General features: G+C 33.5%; 1 protein-coding gene across 3 annotated transcripts in view; it reads left to right on the top strand.

Annotated features, from left to right (window-relative positions):
* Positions 1-446: 446 nt before the first annotated feature.
* Positions 447-21,146, top strand: part of LOC121043019 (cadherin-10) — a 151,845-nt gene continuing 131,145 nt past the window's right edge. For all 3 annotated transcript variants that reach the window (XR_005796648.1, XM_040494485.1, XM_040494479.1), the window contains exons 1-2: positions 447-518; positions 10,708-11,063. Coding sequence is in view for 2 of the 3 variants with exons in the window: in XM_040494485.1 (XP_040350419.1) it covers positions 10,833-11,063 (231 nt within the window). In the remaining variant the exon portion in view is untranslated. The remainder of the gene's footprint in view (positions 519-10,707; positions 11,064-21,146) is intronic.

Here is a 21,146-nt window from a genome sequence, read left to right as displayed (position 1 = left end):
ATTGAGCCAAGCATTACGAAAAATAGAAAATAAATTAGAATCTAGTCCCTTTCTGCCCCCAAGAAAATGAAATTTAATGCAACACTATTCCAATTTTATATTTCAGCTACAGATGTATAATTTAGGAGTTAATCCTTTTTTATGTAATGGGCCTCCATAATAGAGATAAGATAGGCTATCTACAAATGGGCTTTTTTAGTATTGTGCAAATATTGAAGCATAATTAGAATTAAAAGTTAGTGCTGATAAAAGTGTCTGCTTCTTTTATTTAAGCCTGACCATCTCATAAATGCATGCCAAAAAGATCTGTCTAATGATGACTGTGCTAATCCACATGTAATCCACTATATTTATAAATTAAGTATATCTTTATGACCGATAATATATTTCCACGTTTGTACCTTTGAATAATTTTACAAATTAATGTCATGTCTCTTCGCACTTTTAGGTTTACCGGCAAGAACACAGATTGCTGTGTAGTAAATCCCGATTTAGTGCATATACTACACATTCACATAGTAGGACACTCTGAAGTGTGTTGTGATTATTTGCACACTATTTATTCGTACATGCACAGGTCTTCACATAAGTAACTTTGAAAGGAAATGATCTTTAAGGGGTTTTTCCTTCTAGCTATAGAAGTTTTTCCTTGATGTTCTTCCAAGAATGCATTAAATGAGGAATGACACCCTACCTTGGTAAGGAATTCCTAATAAAATTCTCAAGCTCTTTCTCCCCATCTCTTCATTCATTGCTTTTCAGAAGCAGTTTAAGCCCTGGATCAAAGAAAATTGGGTACCAGATGGGTTTTATCCTAACATCTTTAAGTTACCCTGAGAGCATTCTTGCTACCAATTTCCACACAGTGAAATAAATCCTAGCTACAGTAGAATGAGACTTCCAGGAAGCAGCAGGTGTAATGTCACAGCTGTATTAGCACTGCTAACTTGATCGAGGATCACGTTACATCTGGGACTGTCACAATAGCTACTGAAGTTACAAAGGCTGCTGAGAGTGAAGCAAAAACTCTTGGGTGCTATTCTTTAGCTTATTAGTGGGAATCTTAGAGAAAATGGCCACACTAACTTATGTGTCTCACTCACCAGTGCTTCTCTTTACTCCTGCCACATGCTTTTTCGACCCACTGCACCCCGTTTTTGTGCGCTTTGTCTGTTTTTGCTAATTATCATGTTAAAATGTTAGATGTGGCTTAGCTGGAGAAGTATATTACTGGTTTGCATGCAGGTCACATTCTGGGGGAATAAAATTAATTTCAAAGGGCTTTGCTTAGAGGGAAATTTTAATCTGACAAGAGTAACAAGGATCGGAGCTTCTTGGAATTCTGTCTGCATTTGTAACATTCCTAACAATGTTTGATAACTTATCTGATACTTTGTGTTACATATTTCATTTAAAAATCATATATTGATTTCCTATTTGACTGATGTTTTATGTGAGTTCTGTGATGTTGTATATAAACAAGATATGAGCATAAAACGGTACAAATGGTCGTTGATGCCATGTTGTACATTTTAGAAAAATAAATCGTTTCCTTCTCATTGAAATATTTTAGAATAATAATATTCAATTCCAAAAATATTTATTGAATATTTTGTGCAATCCATTTATGTGTAACTTTTGATTCAAGACATAAAACCATGCTTTAAACCTACAATCGAAACAGTGATACATATGCAAACACATACTTAAAATAGAGTGATAAATGTTCAATTTAGAATTATATATTTCCTATGACATTAGAGCACAGTAGGTAATGTGTAATGAATGCTTGGAAAATAAGATTAAGCATATGGACTCATATTATTTGAGTCCTAAGTGTAGGGCTTTGATTCAGTTATTTCACATAGTGCTTTTTACTAGATGCATAAAATGGTATCAGATGCATAAAAAGGAAGTATTTAGTATGCGCTGGCTCACTTAAATTGTATAAACATACCTGAAAAATGTTCTTTTCTTTCTCAATGTTGAAATTTCGTTAGGCTGTATTGGTGCTATAAACCTCTAAAAGGATTAAAATTATTCATCCATAGAGCCTTGGATTGGGTCTTAATAATCTTCAGGATTTTCTATTGTTATAAATGGTAAAATTAAAGAAAATTTAGGAAAATGGTACATTAAAATCTTAACATAATCAGCTGACTGAAGAATGACTAATTCCTTTTATTAGCCAAGGATGGATTGCAGCTTAATGGATCATCTGTGATGTGTAGAGACCTAATTAATTATTGAGATGAGTCAAAATGTCTGTTATATTTTGTGATCTGCCATTCTTTGCTTACATATATAAATAAAATTAATATGTTTTAGAGAAAAATGGTTTTGATAAATATTTTAGAAGAATAATGAAAACTCTGTGATTGTAAAAATGAAATGAAATCCAAACATTTGAAAACGTAAATCTAAAGGAAAACAGAGTTTGTAGCGTGATCAGAATAAGTGCTGTAGTTTACTGACTTTAATCAAACAGATCTTTCAGATTAAAAAAAAAATTCTGGAATAAACTTGATTATTTGGAAATAATCATTACCTTCCCGCAATAATCACCTTATATTTGATTTTCCTGAAAGTGTAATAGGACACACACTTGAGCTGTGAGTCATTAAACAGGGGAAAGTCATAAACACATTCTGAAGATGACTTAGGTTTAGAGAGTCCTTCGATTTTTCTATTCAAAGTGTGTAGGCCAGCCTCATTGGCCTTACAGGGGAGCTTGTTAGAAGTGTGGAGTATTGTGCCCCCCCCCCAAACCCACTAAATGAGAACACTGACTTCTAACAGGAGCCCCAGGAGATGTAAATGTACATTAAGGTTTGCAAAGCACTGGTCTAAAGGAATTGTGGGAATGCAGAATGAATGCTCAGCAATGGTTCAATTATTCTTGTGATACTCATGTGAAATTATTTTTTAGATTAAAATACGTTACTGGGGTTTTGAAAGGGCTTCTTGAAAATAAATTTATTAACTGGAAATAAAATTATATAATTTCATTAATTTTTAGCATTTTCATGGCAAGAAATAGTTTAACTTTGGTCTCAGCCCATTTGATTCCTTCTAATTATAGTTCGGTTTACAAGTATAGCTCCCTTAAGTGATATTTTCATATTCTAAACTTTAGCCTTTATTTTTCACCAGAAATAACCCAACCAATTCAGAAAGACTTTTTTAAAACATATTTTTTACTTAATTCAAGAAATGTTGGAGTGCCTAGTTGGGCTCAATTGGTTAAGCATCTGACTTGATTTCAGCTCAGGTCATGATCTCATGGTTTTGGGGATCAGGCATCATGTCTCTCTCTCTCTCTCCCTCACTATCTGCCCCTCCCCCACTTGCATGTGAGTGCTCTCTCTCTCTCTCTCTCTCAAAAATGCATAAATAAACTTAAAAAAAAAAAGAAATGTTTACTTACACACCTATATATACACAGTAACAATTCACTAGTGAGGGAAATTCAATAAAGTATAAATACCTAGACAAGATTCAGAGTTATGTATTAGTGAGGGAGTAGTTTATGTACATAAAAAGTTACATATCAGGCTTGAAACTAAATAACCAATCAGAAATAATGTAAAAAATATTTTTTAAATATCACTTGATTCCATGTTATTATCCTGGTAGTTAGATATATTTAAAATTTTTAATTGATTTGGGTCAGGGTGAAGTGGTTTTTGGAAAATTAATTTAGCTAATACCCCGCAGGATATATTTTAAGTAAAAAAAAATGAAGGTTAAGGAAACCTGTTAGTGTACATTTTTTGCATGAAATGATAACATAAAATAGTGTGTTGGTTCGCTTGCTCTCTGCCTCTCTCAAAAAATAAAAAAATAAAAAAATAAAAAATAAAAAACATAAGGGTTCCTGGGTGGCTGAGTTGGTTAAGAGTCAACTCTTAAGTTTGACTTAGGACTCGGGTCATGATCTCAGGGTTGTGAGACCCAGCCCTACATCAGGCTCCCTGCTGAGTGTGGAAACTGCTTAAGATTCCTTCTGTCCCTCTTCCCTTCCCCTGCTCACTTTCACTCTTTCTCTTTCTCTTTCATACAAAATAAATAAATAAATAAGTAAAATAGTGTGTTGTCACGTACAATAGGAAGAAAAAAAAAAGACCACTATGAAGAAGAAAACAAAAACAAGGGTACATATTGACAGACTATGTTGGAGATGGGCTTGAATTAATGGAAGTGTCAAAGATGTTCCACATTTTGAGTTTAGTGAAAGAATATTTATTTGCGGTATTTATAATGAAAGAGCAATATTTTGAAAAGTCTAAAACTGGGTTTCTAGCTGCATAGACCATACCCAGGAAGAATTTACATGGGACAAATTAACTGTTGGTTTGTTTCATACAATTCCCTATTTTTATTTTATGTGTGTGTTTATGAATTGTTTATTTTTTGCAGCATTTTTAGGTTTCCAAGAAATTTAAGAGGAAGGAACAGAGATTTCTAATATATCCACTGCCCCCCCCCCCATACATAGCCTCTCCCATTAACATTGCCTACCAGAATGGTATACTTTCTTACCAAGGAATAACCTATATTGATGCATCACAATTGCTCAAAGTCCATAGTTTACCTTATGGTTCACTCTTGGTGTTATACATTCTATGGGTTGAGACAAATATATAAGGATGGATGTCTAAGGTTTTGGAGGATTCTACTGGTATATCTTCCTGATCAAAGACTCTTTTCTCAGCCATGTCCAGTCTACTAATGAGCCTAATCATTTATGTGACAGTGTTCTTTATTTCTTGCATTTCTTTTTAGTTCTTTCTTAGGATTTCATCTCTTTACTTACGTTGCCCATCTGTTGTTATATGCTGTCTACCTGATTCATCAGAACACTTAATATATTGACCACAGTTACTTTAAATTCCAAGTCTGATCATTCCAACATTCCTGCCATGTCTGATTCTGATGCTTGCTGAGTCTCTCCAATTTGTTTGTTTTTTTGCCTTTTGGTATCCCTTGTAATTTTTTTCTTGATAGCTGGATATATTGTACTGGAAATGCAACTGCTGTAAATGGTCCTGTAGTAATGGGATGTTTAAGTGTGGGGCGGGGGAAGCGTTCTATAGCCTCTGATTATAACTGTCTTTTAGTGAGACTATGCCCCTATACTGTGAACTTCACAAGCATTCCTCATTTTTTTTTTCCCCTCTGTAGGAGAAACCTGAAGGCTATATGGGATTGAATTCTGTATTTCCCTTCCCTCAAGTCAGTTAGGCTTTGATAATAATACTCCAAGTTAGGCTCTGGTTAACTAGTTTCCCTGAGGGCAGACCTTGTTAGGAACACAGTGTTCTGAGGCATTTCAAAATATTTCCTTCCCTGTTGAAAGCATATGGGGATTTTTATGACATTTTACTGTAGGAAACTGGTGAGTCCCCCATAGGTAAATCTCCAAGTATTGAGGAGCACCTCCCCAAACAGCATGGCTGGGTCTCCTGGAGTTTTTAATTTTGAGAGTTGTGTGCACTAAGCCTCCATTAATTTGTCAATTATAGTTCAGTTTTCCTCTACCATTACTGGTTCTAAGATGGTTTCTGCTCCTGAGTCTCTGCTGGTAAGTCTTGTTTCCTTCTATTCACATGTCTCTCTCTCCAATCTTGGGAGCAGTAGTTTGCCCAGAGTCCTTCTATCTCTTATGGATCCAAGAAGAATTGCTGGTTTTTTAATCTGTTCAAGTTTGTGTTGTGTTAGCTTGGAGTGGTAATTTCAAGCTCCTTACATGTGAAACCAAAAAAATCATTCTTTTTTATTGTTTAGTAACATTGCATTGTACAGATATACTCTAATTTGTTTATCCATTCACCTGTAACATTTGGCTTGTTTCCAGGTTTTTTCTCTTATCGGTAAACTTCTGTAAACATTCATATACAACGTTTAAATGAGCATATACTTTCATCCGTCTTTTATAAATACCTGGGAGCAGAAGACTGGATTATATTGTAGATGTACTTTTACTGTTTTAAGCATCTACCAATCCTCTTGCTACTGTAACAACTTACCACAAACCAAGTGACTTAGGACAACATAGATTTATGTTGTTGCATATCTAGAAGTCAAAGTCTAAAATCAAGGTGTCGAGGGGCCGTGTTCCATCTGGAAGCCACAGGGGAGAATCCACTGCTTTCCTTTTATAGTTTCTAAGCTTCCTGCGTGCTGGCTGCTGCCCTCTTGCTCAGGGCACTCAGACCCCTTGCTTCTGTGATCTTATCTCTTACCATTGACTCTGATCTTCCTGCCTTCTTCCTACAAGGATCCTTATGATTACAATGATCCCACTTAAATAATCCAAAATACTCTCTTGAAATCTCTACAGTTGTTCAATTAATAACATCTGAAAAGTCCCTTTTACATATTTACAGATTCCACAGGTACCAGGGATTAGAATGTGAATGTCTTTGAGGTGTCATTATTTCAGTCTACCACATTATCTTCCAAGGAGATTATATAATTTTACATTCCCATTAATAGTGTAGAATTGTTCTAGTTCCTCCACATTCTCAGTAAAACTTGGTAATAGTCACTTTATTTATTTATTTATTTATTTATTTATTTATTTATTTATTGAGAGAGTGTGTGAGCAAGCAGGGGAGGGGCAGTGGGAGAAAAAGAGAAAAAAGAGAGAGAGAATCTTAAGCAGCATTGAGATTCCACCTTAAGACACGAGATCATAACCTGAGCTGAAATCAAGAGTTGGACACTTAACCGAATAAGCCACCTACGTGCCCCAATAGTTGGTCATTTTAATTTGCATTTCTCAGATAACGAACAACGTTGGATACCTTTTCATGTACATTTTTGCTTTCTATAGGTAAAAATGTTGGTTCAAATACTTTCCCCATTTTTTGTTGGACTTTATGCTTTTTGATTTTTGGATTTTGAGCATTCTTTGTATATTCTAGATATGTCTATAACCAAATGTAATATGTTATTATATATTGTTGGCTTGTCTTTTTTTAAATATATTTAAACATATTTTAATGATTTAAAATCATTATTAAGTAATGTATTTAACAGTGTTCAAGCTCATCAAGTTGTATAAATTAAACATGAATAGATTTTTGTATCTCAATCATATCTCAATAAAGTGGTTTAGAAATAAAAATAACAACAAAATATGAAAATATTAGGGTAATATTTGATAAAAAGTAAGCAAGATCTGTACACTGAAATCTCTAAAACATTACTGAGATGAACTCATTGATGTAGAGATATATAGGGTTTTTAGGTCAGAAGAGTCAATGTTGCTGTGATGGCCATTTTCCCCAAATTTATGTAAAGATTCAATGCAATCCCAGTCAAATCCTCACAGGCTTTTATATAGAAATTTCAAGGTAATTATAAAATTTAAATATAAAATGCAAATGTAGACAAATATAGACACACATATGTAGACAAACTGATTTTTGACAAAAGCACAGAGGCAATACAGAGGAGAAAGAATGGACTTTTCAACAAATGGAGCTTGGGAAAGTAGATATTCATATGCAAAACAAAGAACTTCAGTTCATATCTCATACTATATACAAAACTTGATTCAAGTTGGATCATAGACCTACGTGTTAGAACTAAGACAATAAACCTTTGAAAAGAAGACATGAGATGAATCTTCTTGATCTTAAGTTAGGCATAGATTTTAAGTTTATTCATTTATTTGAGAGAAAGAGAGAAAGAGAATGAAAGAAAGCACAAGCAGGGGAGGGACAGATGAAATATTGAACTAAGTTGAGATCAAGAGTCAGTTGCTTAGCTGACTGAGCCCCCAGGTGTCCCCTAAGTTTTTAGATATGGGACCAAAAGCCCAATCGAATAAAAGAAAAAAATCATAAATCAAAATAATCAAAATGTAAAACTTTTGGGAGCACCTAGGTGGTTAAGCATCAGACATCAGCTCAGGTCATGATTTTGTGGCCTGTGAGTTTGAGCCCCACATCAGGCTCTGTGCTGACAGCTCAGAGCCTGGAGCCTGCTTGGGATTCTGTGTGTCCCTCTCTGCCCCTCCCCTGCTTGCTCTCTGACTCTTTCTCTCAAAAATAAATTAAAAAAATCATTAAATAAGTTTAAAACTTTTGCTTTTAAAAATTTTATTTAATCTTGTCATTATTTTAAATGGTTTATCAAATATTTAATTCATGTAAAATATATTTTTAACATATAGGAAACCAGAAAAATGATGAAAAAAAAATTCCATGTGTATGTAGAGCTCCAGTTATTTACTAGCAATTTTCACAGTTATCATCTCCACCTACTTATTCCCCAAAATATTGATGCTTAAACTTTTAAAATTATAGATAGTTATAATTGCATTGAAAATGATTGCCAATATATCTTATAGTTGCTGGAATATATTTTTAAAATGAAAAAAAAGAGATGAAATGAGAATGTTGCTTCAATAAGTGTTAAAGCTTTCACAGAAAGTAGATACAGTAAATTATACACACTGTCCTCTAATTTTTAGGAACAGTGAAAGTTTCTGGAAATATTATCTATCATGCCCTGTTACATAAAAAGACAAACATTGGTTTGGTAAATGTTCCTATTACTTAGAATCCAATCAATTTAAGTTTCTGTAATGTCAGTGCTTTGTAAGGTAAAATCATTTTATGTATCAGATAATTTCTATACTCCAAAAGTAGCAATACATGATTTTTTAATACAGTTTACATCTGTCATTTTGAATGCTTCACATGCTGTAGAGAACTCCACTGTCATTTAATACACTCAAGGGAATACTGCTTCACCATTAATCTTATTTGTAAAACAAGTTTGCATTAACTTTTAAATCTTCTTAATAAAAGAAAACCGAAAAGAATAAGCAGATTGCTAACAGATTATTGTGGATGAAAGCATAAATGTCAGTGTCAATGCTGGAGGACTTAGAATGCTTGCCATATTAGAGAAAAGGAACTCAATCCTTCGGTACCAAAACTACTTTTTTATAAGAAATGTTTTATCCTATTCTGAAAAAAAAATCCTTACCTAACAGGAAACAAAAAAAGAACAATCTATAGAGGAGATTTTTTTTTTAATTTTTTTTTTCAACGTTTATTTATTTTTGGGACAGAGAGAGACAGAGCATGAACGGGGGAGGGGCAGAGAGAGAGGGAGACACAGAATCGGAAACAGGCTCCAGGCTCCGAGCCATCAGCCCAGAGCCTGACGCGGGGCTCCAACTCCCGGACCGCGAGATCGTGACCTGGCTGAAGTCGGACGCTTAACCGACGGCGCCACCCAGGCGCCCCTATAGAGGAGATTTTAAAATAAAAACAAGATTGTGAGGATTAACAATAATATAAACAAAGAATAAAATAAAGTAATTATGATTTCAAAAATGTATTTCCATACATAAGTGTTGGAGCATAGCTACATAGAAAAAGGAATGGTACTCAGATTTTTTAATCAACTTACAATATATTCATTTATTCAATTAAAATGTTTATTGATCATCTGCTGTAAGAGTCTGTTATACAGTAGCAAAACAACCCATGGGATTACAGCAGGGAGACAGAATGCATCCCAAATAAAATAAAGCACTTATAGTATATGGGTATATATGGAATGTTAGGGGAGGATTCAAGAAAGACCTGAAGGAGGCAAGAAGTCTAACCAAGTGGACCTCTATGTGGAAAAACATTACAAATAGAAGGAAAAAGTAGAAAGTTCTAGTTTAGGAGAGGAGAATCTGAAGTGTATTGCAAGGTGAAAGAAGAAGGACACTTTGGCTGGAAAGGAGTCAGTTTTAGGAAGTGACATGGGGGATTGGGGTGAAATATGAGGTCAGAGAAGTGACCAGTAGTCATGAAATCAAGTACAGAATTGTAGGTTTTTGTAAGGCATGGGTTTTAATCAAAGTGAGAGGAGACTTCATGTGAGTTTTTTGTTCAGATAAGTGACATAATCTGATTTATATTTAATAGGGTTACCTGGGTTGAGGAAGCAAGCAGAGGGAGGGAGGTGGAGAGCAGCCTGGAATCTATGGCCCTCCCTAGTCAGGCTGGGGCAGTGTGGAGTTCTAGATTCAGAACTTTTGTAGTGGGAGTACAGCTGACAATGTCATTCACTCCCTCTACACAGTAGTATGAATTATATTATAAATGGATCTACTTTAGTAGTGATTTTTTTCTACTTTAAGAGGGAAGAGAGAACTCTTCAGCCAAAGGCACTTCAAGTGTTTTATTTGTTCTTATATTGCTTTTACCTTTGAGCAGAATTAAATTGGAAGAAACTGCTGCTGTTTAAAAACATTCAAATATCATTGTATCGCACAACAGATGCATGTTTTCTGTAGCTTTAATTAAATCAATATTTTGTTTTCAGTTTTTTTAATTTATGTTAAGTTACTCTGAAAAAATTGATGTGAAAAATTAACTTCATCCCTACTCCATATAGGGATCATAATTCCTGAAAACTGTTATAATCACAAGAGAAAAAAGAAACAAAGCTTAATATGCCCCTTCCTTAAAATTTGTCTGAAAGACATTATTTACCATGATCTTTTCATAAATTGCTGACATGTTACTAGACAAGCAATATCTTCCAAAAGTAATCATTATTTTATAAAACAGCAGGAAAGTAGGTATTTTGTTTGCTACTAATCTTTATCAATTTCATATTTAAGGTAACAGGTAACATTCATAATGTTTTCAACTGACTTTTTTTTATTTGTTTTTTTGTTTGAAGCTTTTGGAAACATGTCCAAAACATTGATGAGATGTTGGAAACCAGTTGAAACACAGTAAAATTCAACTCAATAAAACAGGACTGCTTTCTCTTCATCCACGTTGGAAATTTTCAAGAAGTGAACTATGACAATATACCAATTTTTGCTACTATTTCTACTCTGGGTATGCCTGCCACATTTCTGTTCTCCAGAGATAATGTTCAGAAGGACTCCTGTACCCCAGCAAAGAATTTTAGGTGCACGTGTACCTAGGAGTGATGGCAAAATTCTGCATCGTCAAAAACGTGGGTGGATGTGGAATCAATTTTTCTTACTGGAGGAATACACAGGATCTGATTACCAATACGTGGGCAAGGTAAGTTTGCACTGAAATGGCAAATAGTTACATTCTTTCTTTACATGTCTTAGGAAAATTTGAAGGTTATCAAGATCATCATTCTTATAAATTTTATTCTCTAAATATCCATAAAGCAATTTTTGTTTATGGAATAGAAATTATAATTTGAAAAGCCACAGAATAAATAAATACAGCATGGTAAAGGTAGAAATTCACTTGATAGAATTAATTCTGTCCATTTCCTCATGGATTAAAGAAGTACTAAAATTACGCTTTTAGAATTTGTAGTGAGAAATCAATGATAGTGAGAAAACTATACGTCAATCTGGCTACTTGAAATGACTAGATAGATACATATGCAATGGTTCCCATCACTCTTGATTTTCACAGGGAAGAAAAGACATTTAAAAGTAGTTTAATATTCTATAGAATGAGAAAGCAAATGTCATTAAAAATATGACCTAAGGCCAAAAAAAATAGCTTTTTTATAAGAAAACTTATTTCAGATATGAGTGTTATTTACTTTTCTTAAGTCTCACTGTGGGCACATTTATATAAAGGAAAATACATAGAAGACAAGCAGGTAGAAGTGGTTTACTTACTGCGATATGTGGACAGAGATAAGTTTCTACTCTATTCACTTATAAAAGTGAGGAAAATTAGTTGTGGTTGGGAGTCGAATGAAAAGTAACAATGAATGCTTGTATGAACTATCTTCTATTCATTTTGAGTGTTCTTTTTTTGGCACTATCTGAATGTAGTAGAAGTTAGTGTCTTAAGAAAGGTTTTGTGTTAATAGGCGTGGTTATTATTTTTATGGACAGTATGAAAATATATCAAAGAAGAAAGGGAAACACTAGCAAGATAAAAGTAAATATAATCACATGTTAATACATCCTATGTTAACGCTATAAAGTTATGATAGATACATTACCGTGATGGAGAATTTTGCGTTAACTTAAACTTTAATAGCTTCATCCAAACAATTAAAATGTGCTAATAATTTTTAATCCTCTAAGAAAAAACTATTTTTAAAAGTTCTATAAAGTATTTTTTCATTGATTTTAAAACACTTTGATATGTTTTTTCATGTTCCAATTATTTCAGTCATCTTTAAATGTCTGGCAATATGGCATAGATGACATTAAAGGTTAAATGTTATATCAATTATAAGGAGAAGGAGAAGTGGCAGCAATCTGAGCAATATTACCAGAAAGCACACAGTAGCAGACTTATCACATGTTGCATCTGATTGGGTGTCCAAGATCAGTGGGTTAAGGTACATTTTATGGTTGTTGTGATAGGCAACTTTTAGTTAATGAAAGCAACCACATGAAAATATAATAACAGAAATCTACACCAAAGAAACTATACAGTAAATAATTTCCTTTGGTTCTTCCTAAACAAAGAGCTTATTTGGTTTATTTGCCTGCGCTTTCTTTTACCTAGTCCATTTTAATAAGGATTTGATAAGTGTTGGTAAATTAAGTTACCAGTGCATTGTATACTCTCTCATGATAGTCAAGTGACTTCTTATGCACTTTCATTTGTTCTCTCCCAGAAGAGTGTCAACACCTTGAGATCAAGTCCTGTACTTCACACCTCACTTTGTCTTTGGCTCTTTGAATAGAGCTTAATATTTCATTGATTGAATTGACCTGAGTTGCACTGGATTGAATTCCCAGAATCATCTGGTCCTGCTCGGTTCTTTGGGGGAGTTGGGGGGGACTAGTCTAGAATTTAAATCCCCATGGGTAATTAAAACTGGTAATACTTGTATATGCATCTTGATATACAAACCAAATTTTATTCTTATTTACTCTGCTTGAAAAAGGCAAGTCAGAAAACTCTTTGACAAGAACAAACATAAGGAATTTATGGGATGTGTCCACTAGTTCCTTTCTATATAATATGTGCTGAATTACTAGATCAACAGAAATTTATTAGATTCTGTAGCTATAAGCTTACTTCTAATGCCCAGAGTATCTATTTTTTGGTTTATATTTCAGGACCACTTTGTTGTTTGAATCATTTATTCATGTCATTACCTGTGAAATAGCTATTTAAACATTTTCCTTTTCTATAGTATAGTACTTGCATTAATTACTTATTATTTATATTGCATTAATTACTTATACAATTAAAAACCTTATTTAGATATAAACAGATTTGCAGATGTCAAAAAGGTAATGTGCAATATAGAATATTTTAATAAACATATACTACAATGGATATAAAACATTTTAAATTCTTAAATATTCTTTCTAAAAGTACTTACAGTAAATCTAATACATATTTATCCTTTCTTTCAGAAATTTCACTTCCAGTTTTTACTACCTTTAAAGTAGGAATGTAACATTGATGCTTAATGATGTATCTAGGTTGGTTTACATATATTAGTAATACATGTTCTAATTCCTTGACATATGGAAGACAATGATAGACACCCCATTGTAGTGGGAAATATTTGAGAAGCTCAGAATAAGAAAATGGAGAGAATTACACTGACAGGGTGAGGACAAGACTGAAAGCACCTGCGTGAAGAGGGAATCTTTTTTTTTTTTTTTTAATACCAAACAATTTGCCAACCAAATCCTATAAAGAATAGATTGGTATATAATTTCTCAGATAAAAGCCCATTACTGATTAAGGGAAACAGAGGGAAAAACCTATTGCTTCTCCTTGGGTAAAAGCTGAGGGAAGCTTAGGAAAATCATATAATTGTGGAGCCTCTGTAGCTCAGTTGGTTACGCAACAGGCTCTTGGTTTTGGCTCAGGTCATGATCTCATGGTTTGTGGGTTCCAGCCCTGTGTCCGGCTGTGCATTGACAGTGTGGAGCCTGCTTGAGATTCTCTACTCCCTCTCTCTCTGCCCCTCCTCACTCCCACACTCTGTCTCCCTCTCAAAAATAAATAAATAAATAAATAAATAAATAAATAAATGCACTTAAAAAAGAAGGAAAAGCATGTAATCAATGATCAGAAGACTTAGGATATAACCTTGTTTCTACTACTATTTTTCTCATAGTGGTTAAATCAACCTACTTCTCTTAGCCTTCATTCCTTCATGTATGAAAACAAACTATGATTATGTGAATGGTTTAATTTATATATTCATGTTATGTAATATATGTTAGTTTTATCCACATTAATTTTAATATATTCATCTTACTATATATTCATTTTTAATTTAATAATATTTTGCATTATAAAGTATATGAGAATTTTAAAATCCATTTAGAAAAAAAAGAAGAAATAAACAGAGAGAAAGAAAGAGAAAAAGAGACAGATCAGTCGCCAAATTGTCATTGCCACGACTGTTATTAAGAAACCAAGCCAAGAGGCACTCGGGTGGCTCAGTTGCTTGAGCGTCTGACTCTAGATTTCGGCTCAGGTCATGATCCCAGAGTCGTGGGATTCAGCCCTGCATCAGTCTCCATACTGAGTTTGCTTAATATTCTCTCTCTCTCTCTCTCTCTCTCTCTCTCTGTCTCTCTCTCCCCACCCCTTCCCACCCCCATCCTGGCTCTTTCTCTCTAAAATTAAACAAACAAACAAAAAACAACGAAGCCAGCCAATAATGAACTCACTCAAAGCATTTCTTTGTTCAGCTATTGATGATCAAAACACATTTTCCTCTAACCATTCAATCAAATACATCCTGAACCAAAATATAATTGTCATTAAGTTATTTTTTTCTTTTCAGTGAGATAATAACAAAATTTGCCTTTAAAAGTTTCCTTTATAGGATAACACCATGTCACCTCACTTTAACTTCCATAGCAAGGGGTTTATATTTGAACTTCAAGTAATCTACTTTTGTACTATGTTGCTTTCATTTTGCATCTTTCTATAGACATATTACATTTTTCCAATTTAAGATTTGAGAATCATTATAACTATAAACTATTTTTATTTAAGTATGACTTTTAATAATGGTTTCTTATTGCCTGATTCAGTCACCCTGGACAAATAATTTCAAATATCTAGGTTCCAAATATTCAAACGATATACATAATGACATTAAACTAGATACTCTTATCTATACTACACTGTCTATCAATTAACATGAATTTAAACTACAGAAAAAACCTAGATACTCTTGAATTTACTTTAAGCTGTAACAGATAAACAGTGGTCAAAGAAATACTAATTTTATTTACTACAAAAATTTTGTATTCATTTTATATAATAATTACTCTCAAGTGGGGAAGAGCATGTTAAAATTAGACTTTTAATCAAAACCAGATACTGAGCAAAACCCCTAACACGCCAAAAAAATTAATAACATATTTGGGTAATAATAACCTGATTTTGAGTGAGCATAGTAAGACAATTCACTCCAGGAAGTGAAAATATAATAATACTTTAAAAATAATTAGGGTAACTGTCTACATTTTTTGGTACAATAAAACCATCAGGTGGTGGCAGTAAAGAGGCTGCTACTGGGATCTAGTTGGCAGAATCCAAGTTTACTACTAAAACCCGCAATGCATAGAACAGATCTCCATAAAATTTTCTAGTTCCAAACATCAAGTGTGCTAAGATCAAGAAATACTGTCCTAGTTTGCCAGTTTTTTTACATTTTCCTAAATAGCTCAATCTTTATTTTAGTTCTTTTTGGGTTCTTGCTTCTGAACCTGCTCCCGTTTGTAATTTGATTTCTTCCTTCTAGAGTCGCCATTAGTATTCACTTTCTGAAACGGACTTCTCTTAAGATCTTCTCTCCTTCATGTCCTATCTAATCTTGAAGGCATGTATTTGGTTCCAGCCTCTTAATCATCCTTTTCTGTAGACTTATGGGCTCCACAAACCCCCTAAAAATGAAGTATGCATTCATTCTTTCAGTAAATATCTAGAAGACCCACTACTCAGGTATTAATTACTCCAATTAAGTATATAGTAGAGAAAATATAATTTCTCTGCTCACAAAGTATCTGCTTTTAAGAGAAGGAGAAAATAATAAGTAAAGCTAACAGGAAGTTATGGGACTCTTTTAATCTCTGATAGAGCACAGAACCCAAAAGCCACCAACAAAAAAATAAGTGCCAACTATCCCCCTGTTCTATTTCTGCAGTAATTGTAAGTAAAGTGGAAATGAAATTTTAGGATTTGCATCACATAAATCAATGTTATTAAAAGTCAAGATTGGAGAGCCAAGGTATATGCTTTTATTTATTACTTATCTGTATCTTTGGAGCTCTTTTGATGTACAATGCCTCATAAAAAGTGATCACTGTAAATTTCTAGAAGAAAGATCTTCCAAAAAAACATGATCCATGAAAGAATAACCTAACCTTAAAGAGAATGCCAGAAATACCAACTGTGCCCACCATATTAGACCAGGTTCCTTTCACCCTTAATAATGTAGGTACAATCAAGTCAAACCTGGTAACAGGGGAGAAAGAGTAGTTCCAACTAGGAAAGAGAGAGGAAGCTGCCCTGACCTTCCCACTGCAGTCTTCCAGGGGTGAACAGATCTGAGTCGAGCACATGGAAAAAATGCTACATAAGAGTTCAGAAATTGCAAACATTTTAATGGATATTAAATATTATCTTCAGAGTGTTGGATATTTTAACGACTGTAATAATACTGTTCTTGACACTAAAAATTCCAGGTGAATATTTCTTAAAAACAATCCAAATATGACCAAAAAAGACCTACATTAAACAAACAAACAAATGACAACAACAGAAAACCCTTTAACTGTTTAATATATAGAGATCTGATTTTGGTGGGCGGGGCAGGCAGAGTGTTGGTATATGGTTATTTTCTATTTGAACCCTATTAATTGCAGCCACTAAAAGAATGAGGCATGAAACAAATAACACAGTAGACAATTTTAGATAGAAAAAGTCCTGGAAGAAAGTAAATGAGGATGATGTGACAGATATTGGCAGAGACTCCTTTAGGTTAGGTGGTTCTAGACCTTCCTGATGAGGGGACATTTGGACTTTTGGATGGATTAGGACATTATTTATCTCATATGCAAAGACCACAAAATAAGACAAACCTGAATTAGAGTGCTTAAGATCTTCTTATACTAATCTTCAAGCAAGAGGTAATAAAAGCATTTTTGAATAGAAGCCTGGCCTGCGGAACATTGATAATGTTTTCCAGGCAGACCACCTCTTGGTTTTTAATTCTCAAAATGCATACAATATTTATATCTTTCAATACAATGATATTTCGGCCAGAAGTTATATAGGGAAAATATGCTTGCATCCTCAAAGCTCACTATATTTTAACAAAGCAGTATTTAGGAAGGTAGTTGAGTTGCATTTCAGATGCATTTGCATTGAGGATGAAACTTCAAAAGCAGGCATAGATGATTTGAAGATATCAAAGCCTGTCAAAAAGAATGTGTATCCAAGTTTTATAACAGAGAGAAGCCATACTAATTCATATTAACCTTAGGTGATCAGGTAACACGGATTTAAGCATTTTACATATTAACATTATAGCACGTTATTCATATTATACAGATTTTACTGTACTTTGGTTACTAAATTTTAGAATTGGTTTTGAGCCTAGATGTAATGTGTGAGCATTATATTTTTTCTCATTTAAAATATTAGGAAATAGGGTCCCTTTTAGCATTTTCAAGAAAAACATCAAATGGTAAATGTTGCATGTTAAAAATAAATGACATTTACTTACAAGATAAATGGAATTAAGTATGGAATGCTCATATATAAATAACAACCACAATCATCTTTTTACTGACAAGTTTTACTGGTATTAGTGATAACATGTTTTCTATAGTCTTCCATGAAGTTATTTGCATAACATACTACCAAATATCAAGATTATTCATATAGGGGCGCCTGGGTGGCTCAGTTGGTTAAGCGTCCGACTTCGGCTCAGGTCATGATCTCACAGTTGGAGGGTTTGAGCCCCACATCGGGCTCTGTGCTGACAGCTCAGAGCCTGGAGCCTGCTTCAAATTCTGTGTTTCCCTCTCTCTCTCCTCCTTTCCTGCTCACATTGTCTCTCTCTCAAAAATAAACATTAAAAAAATTTAAAAAATAAAAAAAAGATTATTCATAAATACGTGTGACAACTTTATTTTATAACCTTCATGAAACAACTCACACACACACACACACACACACACACACACGCACCCCACCTAAACATATTTACCACACTCCACTGCCCATATTGTCCTTAAAGGATTTATGGAAAGTCTACCCTTTCATTCTCCCATTGTTTTCCCCTTGAGTTACTATCCCAGAGAGGCTGTGAATGTTGTCATCTTTTCTTTCCTACCACAGCCTGACTTTTGTGTATTCCTGTTTCATGTTTACTAATTTATTAGCCCTTCCCCACAGAAACCTCTTCTCTTTTCCTGTTTCGTCAGTTAGCCACATAGCACCTCTTAAAATCTACCTCCCTATGTCACATCCCTTGAAGTTACTTTTATTGGAATATATTTTAGAAAAAAGGTAATTATGGGTTTATTTTCTAAAGGTTTTTTTTTCTGTGTTTTTAGGCCAATGAATTCACAAAGACTAGTAATAGTTGGAAGTAGATAGAAGGGCATTCAAAATAATAATAGACTGATGACAATAAAAAATGATTAAATTTTTTTTTCTGTGCCAAATACGTTTTGGAAAACTTACCTATTATCTCAAAATATTCAAATTCAAATAAAAATTTAAAACTATAATTTAACCCATCATTTTTTCAAAAATAAACTTTTAAGAAACATGGTTACTTTATAATGAAGATTATGTGAAAATTGAGTAGATTTTTAACAAAAACTCGGGAGAAATCTCTGTAGATGAAAAATGTATTAAATCTCACATAAATTTGCTCAGCAGAAAGTATCTCAACGTAATTTATCAGTAACAGGTGCATGTGTAATGGTCATGAAGCATGGGAAATTATTATTATTGTATTATGAATTTCTACCAAAGCCCTCTCATTTTCTTTCTTGGAGACAATACATAATTATATATTCAATTAAATTCTGTCCCCATTGTACTGAGGAATAATGTTCTCTTCAGGAAAGAAAATGAAAAAGTGGGATGTATGTTATTGTGTTTGCTCATCAATGTTTCACACTTGGTATATGTTCATATATTCAGATTCTCAGTTACCTTTTATGAAAGCATGAAAAGGAGTGAATACTTTAATAAATGTTCTGAAGTGAGTTCCTAAATATTCATAGTTAAATTTCTACATTTTTTAGTAAACAATATTATTTAACCTTAATATTTTATTAATATTATTATTACTATTGCCATTATTATTATTGTGATGCTAATTGGGTAACTGTCCCATGGCTTCTCATAATTGCAACTAAAAGCAAAAATAAAGAACAGTATGAACATGTAAGTTTCTATATAGATGGGCTAAATTTAGAGAAGGGAGCAGTAATTCTGTTGGAATATAGTTCTCTCCTTTGGTTCTCTCCTTAGAACCCTAATCCACAATAGGCAAAGGGCATTTTATGTAAATTTCAGATTCCCTCTTTCAGTAAAATTCTTTCACTTCTTTAACTTCACATTTAAAACTACACTGTATGTGTTTATGGATTACATAAAACTATTAAATTTAGAATTTTAAATTCAGATGTTAACTCTCAGTCCAGTACTAAAATTATTTTATGAAGTATGAAATTTTACAAAGTAAGAGCATATACTATTATAGACCTTTTTCTGAAGGAATATTTCCTATTTTGGTGGCTGTTTAGCTTAAATTCCATCAGTGAACTTCTCAGTTCAGTATTATGTCTTCCAAATACCCAAAAACACTCCAAGACCACTGAGTTTTGCAATTTTCCTTGACACCAATTTCGCCACAAACCTACATCAAATCTAGCAACAAATTTAGTTTGTACATATGTGTTTGACTATTCTGAGTCTAGCAGAACAGAAGGATAGAGTTGTGAATCATGAACAGACCCAGTTTCTGCATCCTTGATGTCTGAGTTTCTGAAGGGAAACAATAAATAGATAAAGCAAATATCAAGGACATGACTTTTGATTAAAAATCAAATAGCATACAGGTAGAGGCGGAGAACATCCAAGGAGAAGCGGGGTGGTGGGGTGGTGGGGAAGAAGGGCTAGCATTATTATAGAAGACAAGGGAGGGAAAAAAAAAACTGCAAAGAATAAGTGACTAATTTTGTTGTGTAATGCAAACTCAATCAAAAGACAGGCGTGACAATTTAAAAATCAGTGTGGACCAAGGAGAGAGTTACTGTAATCATCTGAGGCAAATGGGAGTCAGTTAGTTTTGTGTTGGGCAGTTTCTCATAGGCATATTATCAATTAGACAAAATAAGTGGAGAATGAGAGATATTTTGAACTGATGAAGAGCTAGTGATAGGATATTATGATGTGGAAAAAGAGGATGTGAATGTGCAAAAACAGATGAGCTCTCTTTCCTTATTAAAAATTGGAATTGAAAATATCTATCAAGGTGACAGTGAGCACCACACATAATCATAATCACTAAACAAAAAGAATACTGCCGTTTAAATCACCAAGAGAAGTAAAACAATTAAAAAAAACAACACTTTTCTTGCCGCTAATACTTACACGCTTCTGAAAGCAAAAAAAAAATTGATGTAAATATTATTACACATGTTTTTATGTGAGAATTAAATAAGATATAGTTTATAATAATCTGAAACACACTGATATATCCTGATAATGATAACTGTAAAATTTGATTTATTTATTATTACTTAATATTACAGTAACCTCATAAGGTATTTTTATTATTATCTCTCATTTATAATTAAGAAAAATATGTCCTTATTGTCTAAATAAGTGTTCTAAGGGCACAAATCAAGTAACTTGTAGAGCTGGAGTTCTAACCCAGAAGAGATGACTCCAGAGTATATAATAGCCAACATTGCACCTCATTACACCATTATTAATAATGATATTCTTGTTGTTAATATTCTGTATGTTACCTTACTGAAAACAATTATATTCTTATTTAAGAAGTATAATGATAGGGGCGCCTGGGTGGCTCAGTTGGTTGAGCGTCCGACGTCATCTCAAGTCAGGACCTCGCAGTTGACGAGTTCGAGCGCCATGTCAGGCTCTGTGCTGGCAGCTCAGAGCCTGGAGCCTGCGTCA

The sequence above is a fragment of the Herpailurus yagouaroundi genome, unplaced genomic scaffold (assembly GCF_014898765.1).
Source record: "Herpailurus yagouaroundi ecotype Mexico unplaced genomic scaffold, PumYag 29, whole genome shotgun sequence".
NCBI classification, from domain to species: Eukaryota; Metazoa; Chordata; class Mammalia; order Carnivora; family Felidae; genus Herpailurus; species Herpailurus yagouaroundi.
Note: the sequence above shows the minus strand (reverse complement) of the source record. Positions and strands in the feature narration are given on the sequence as shown.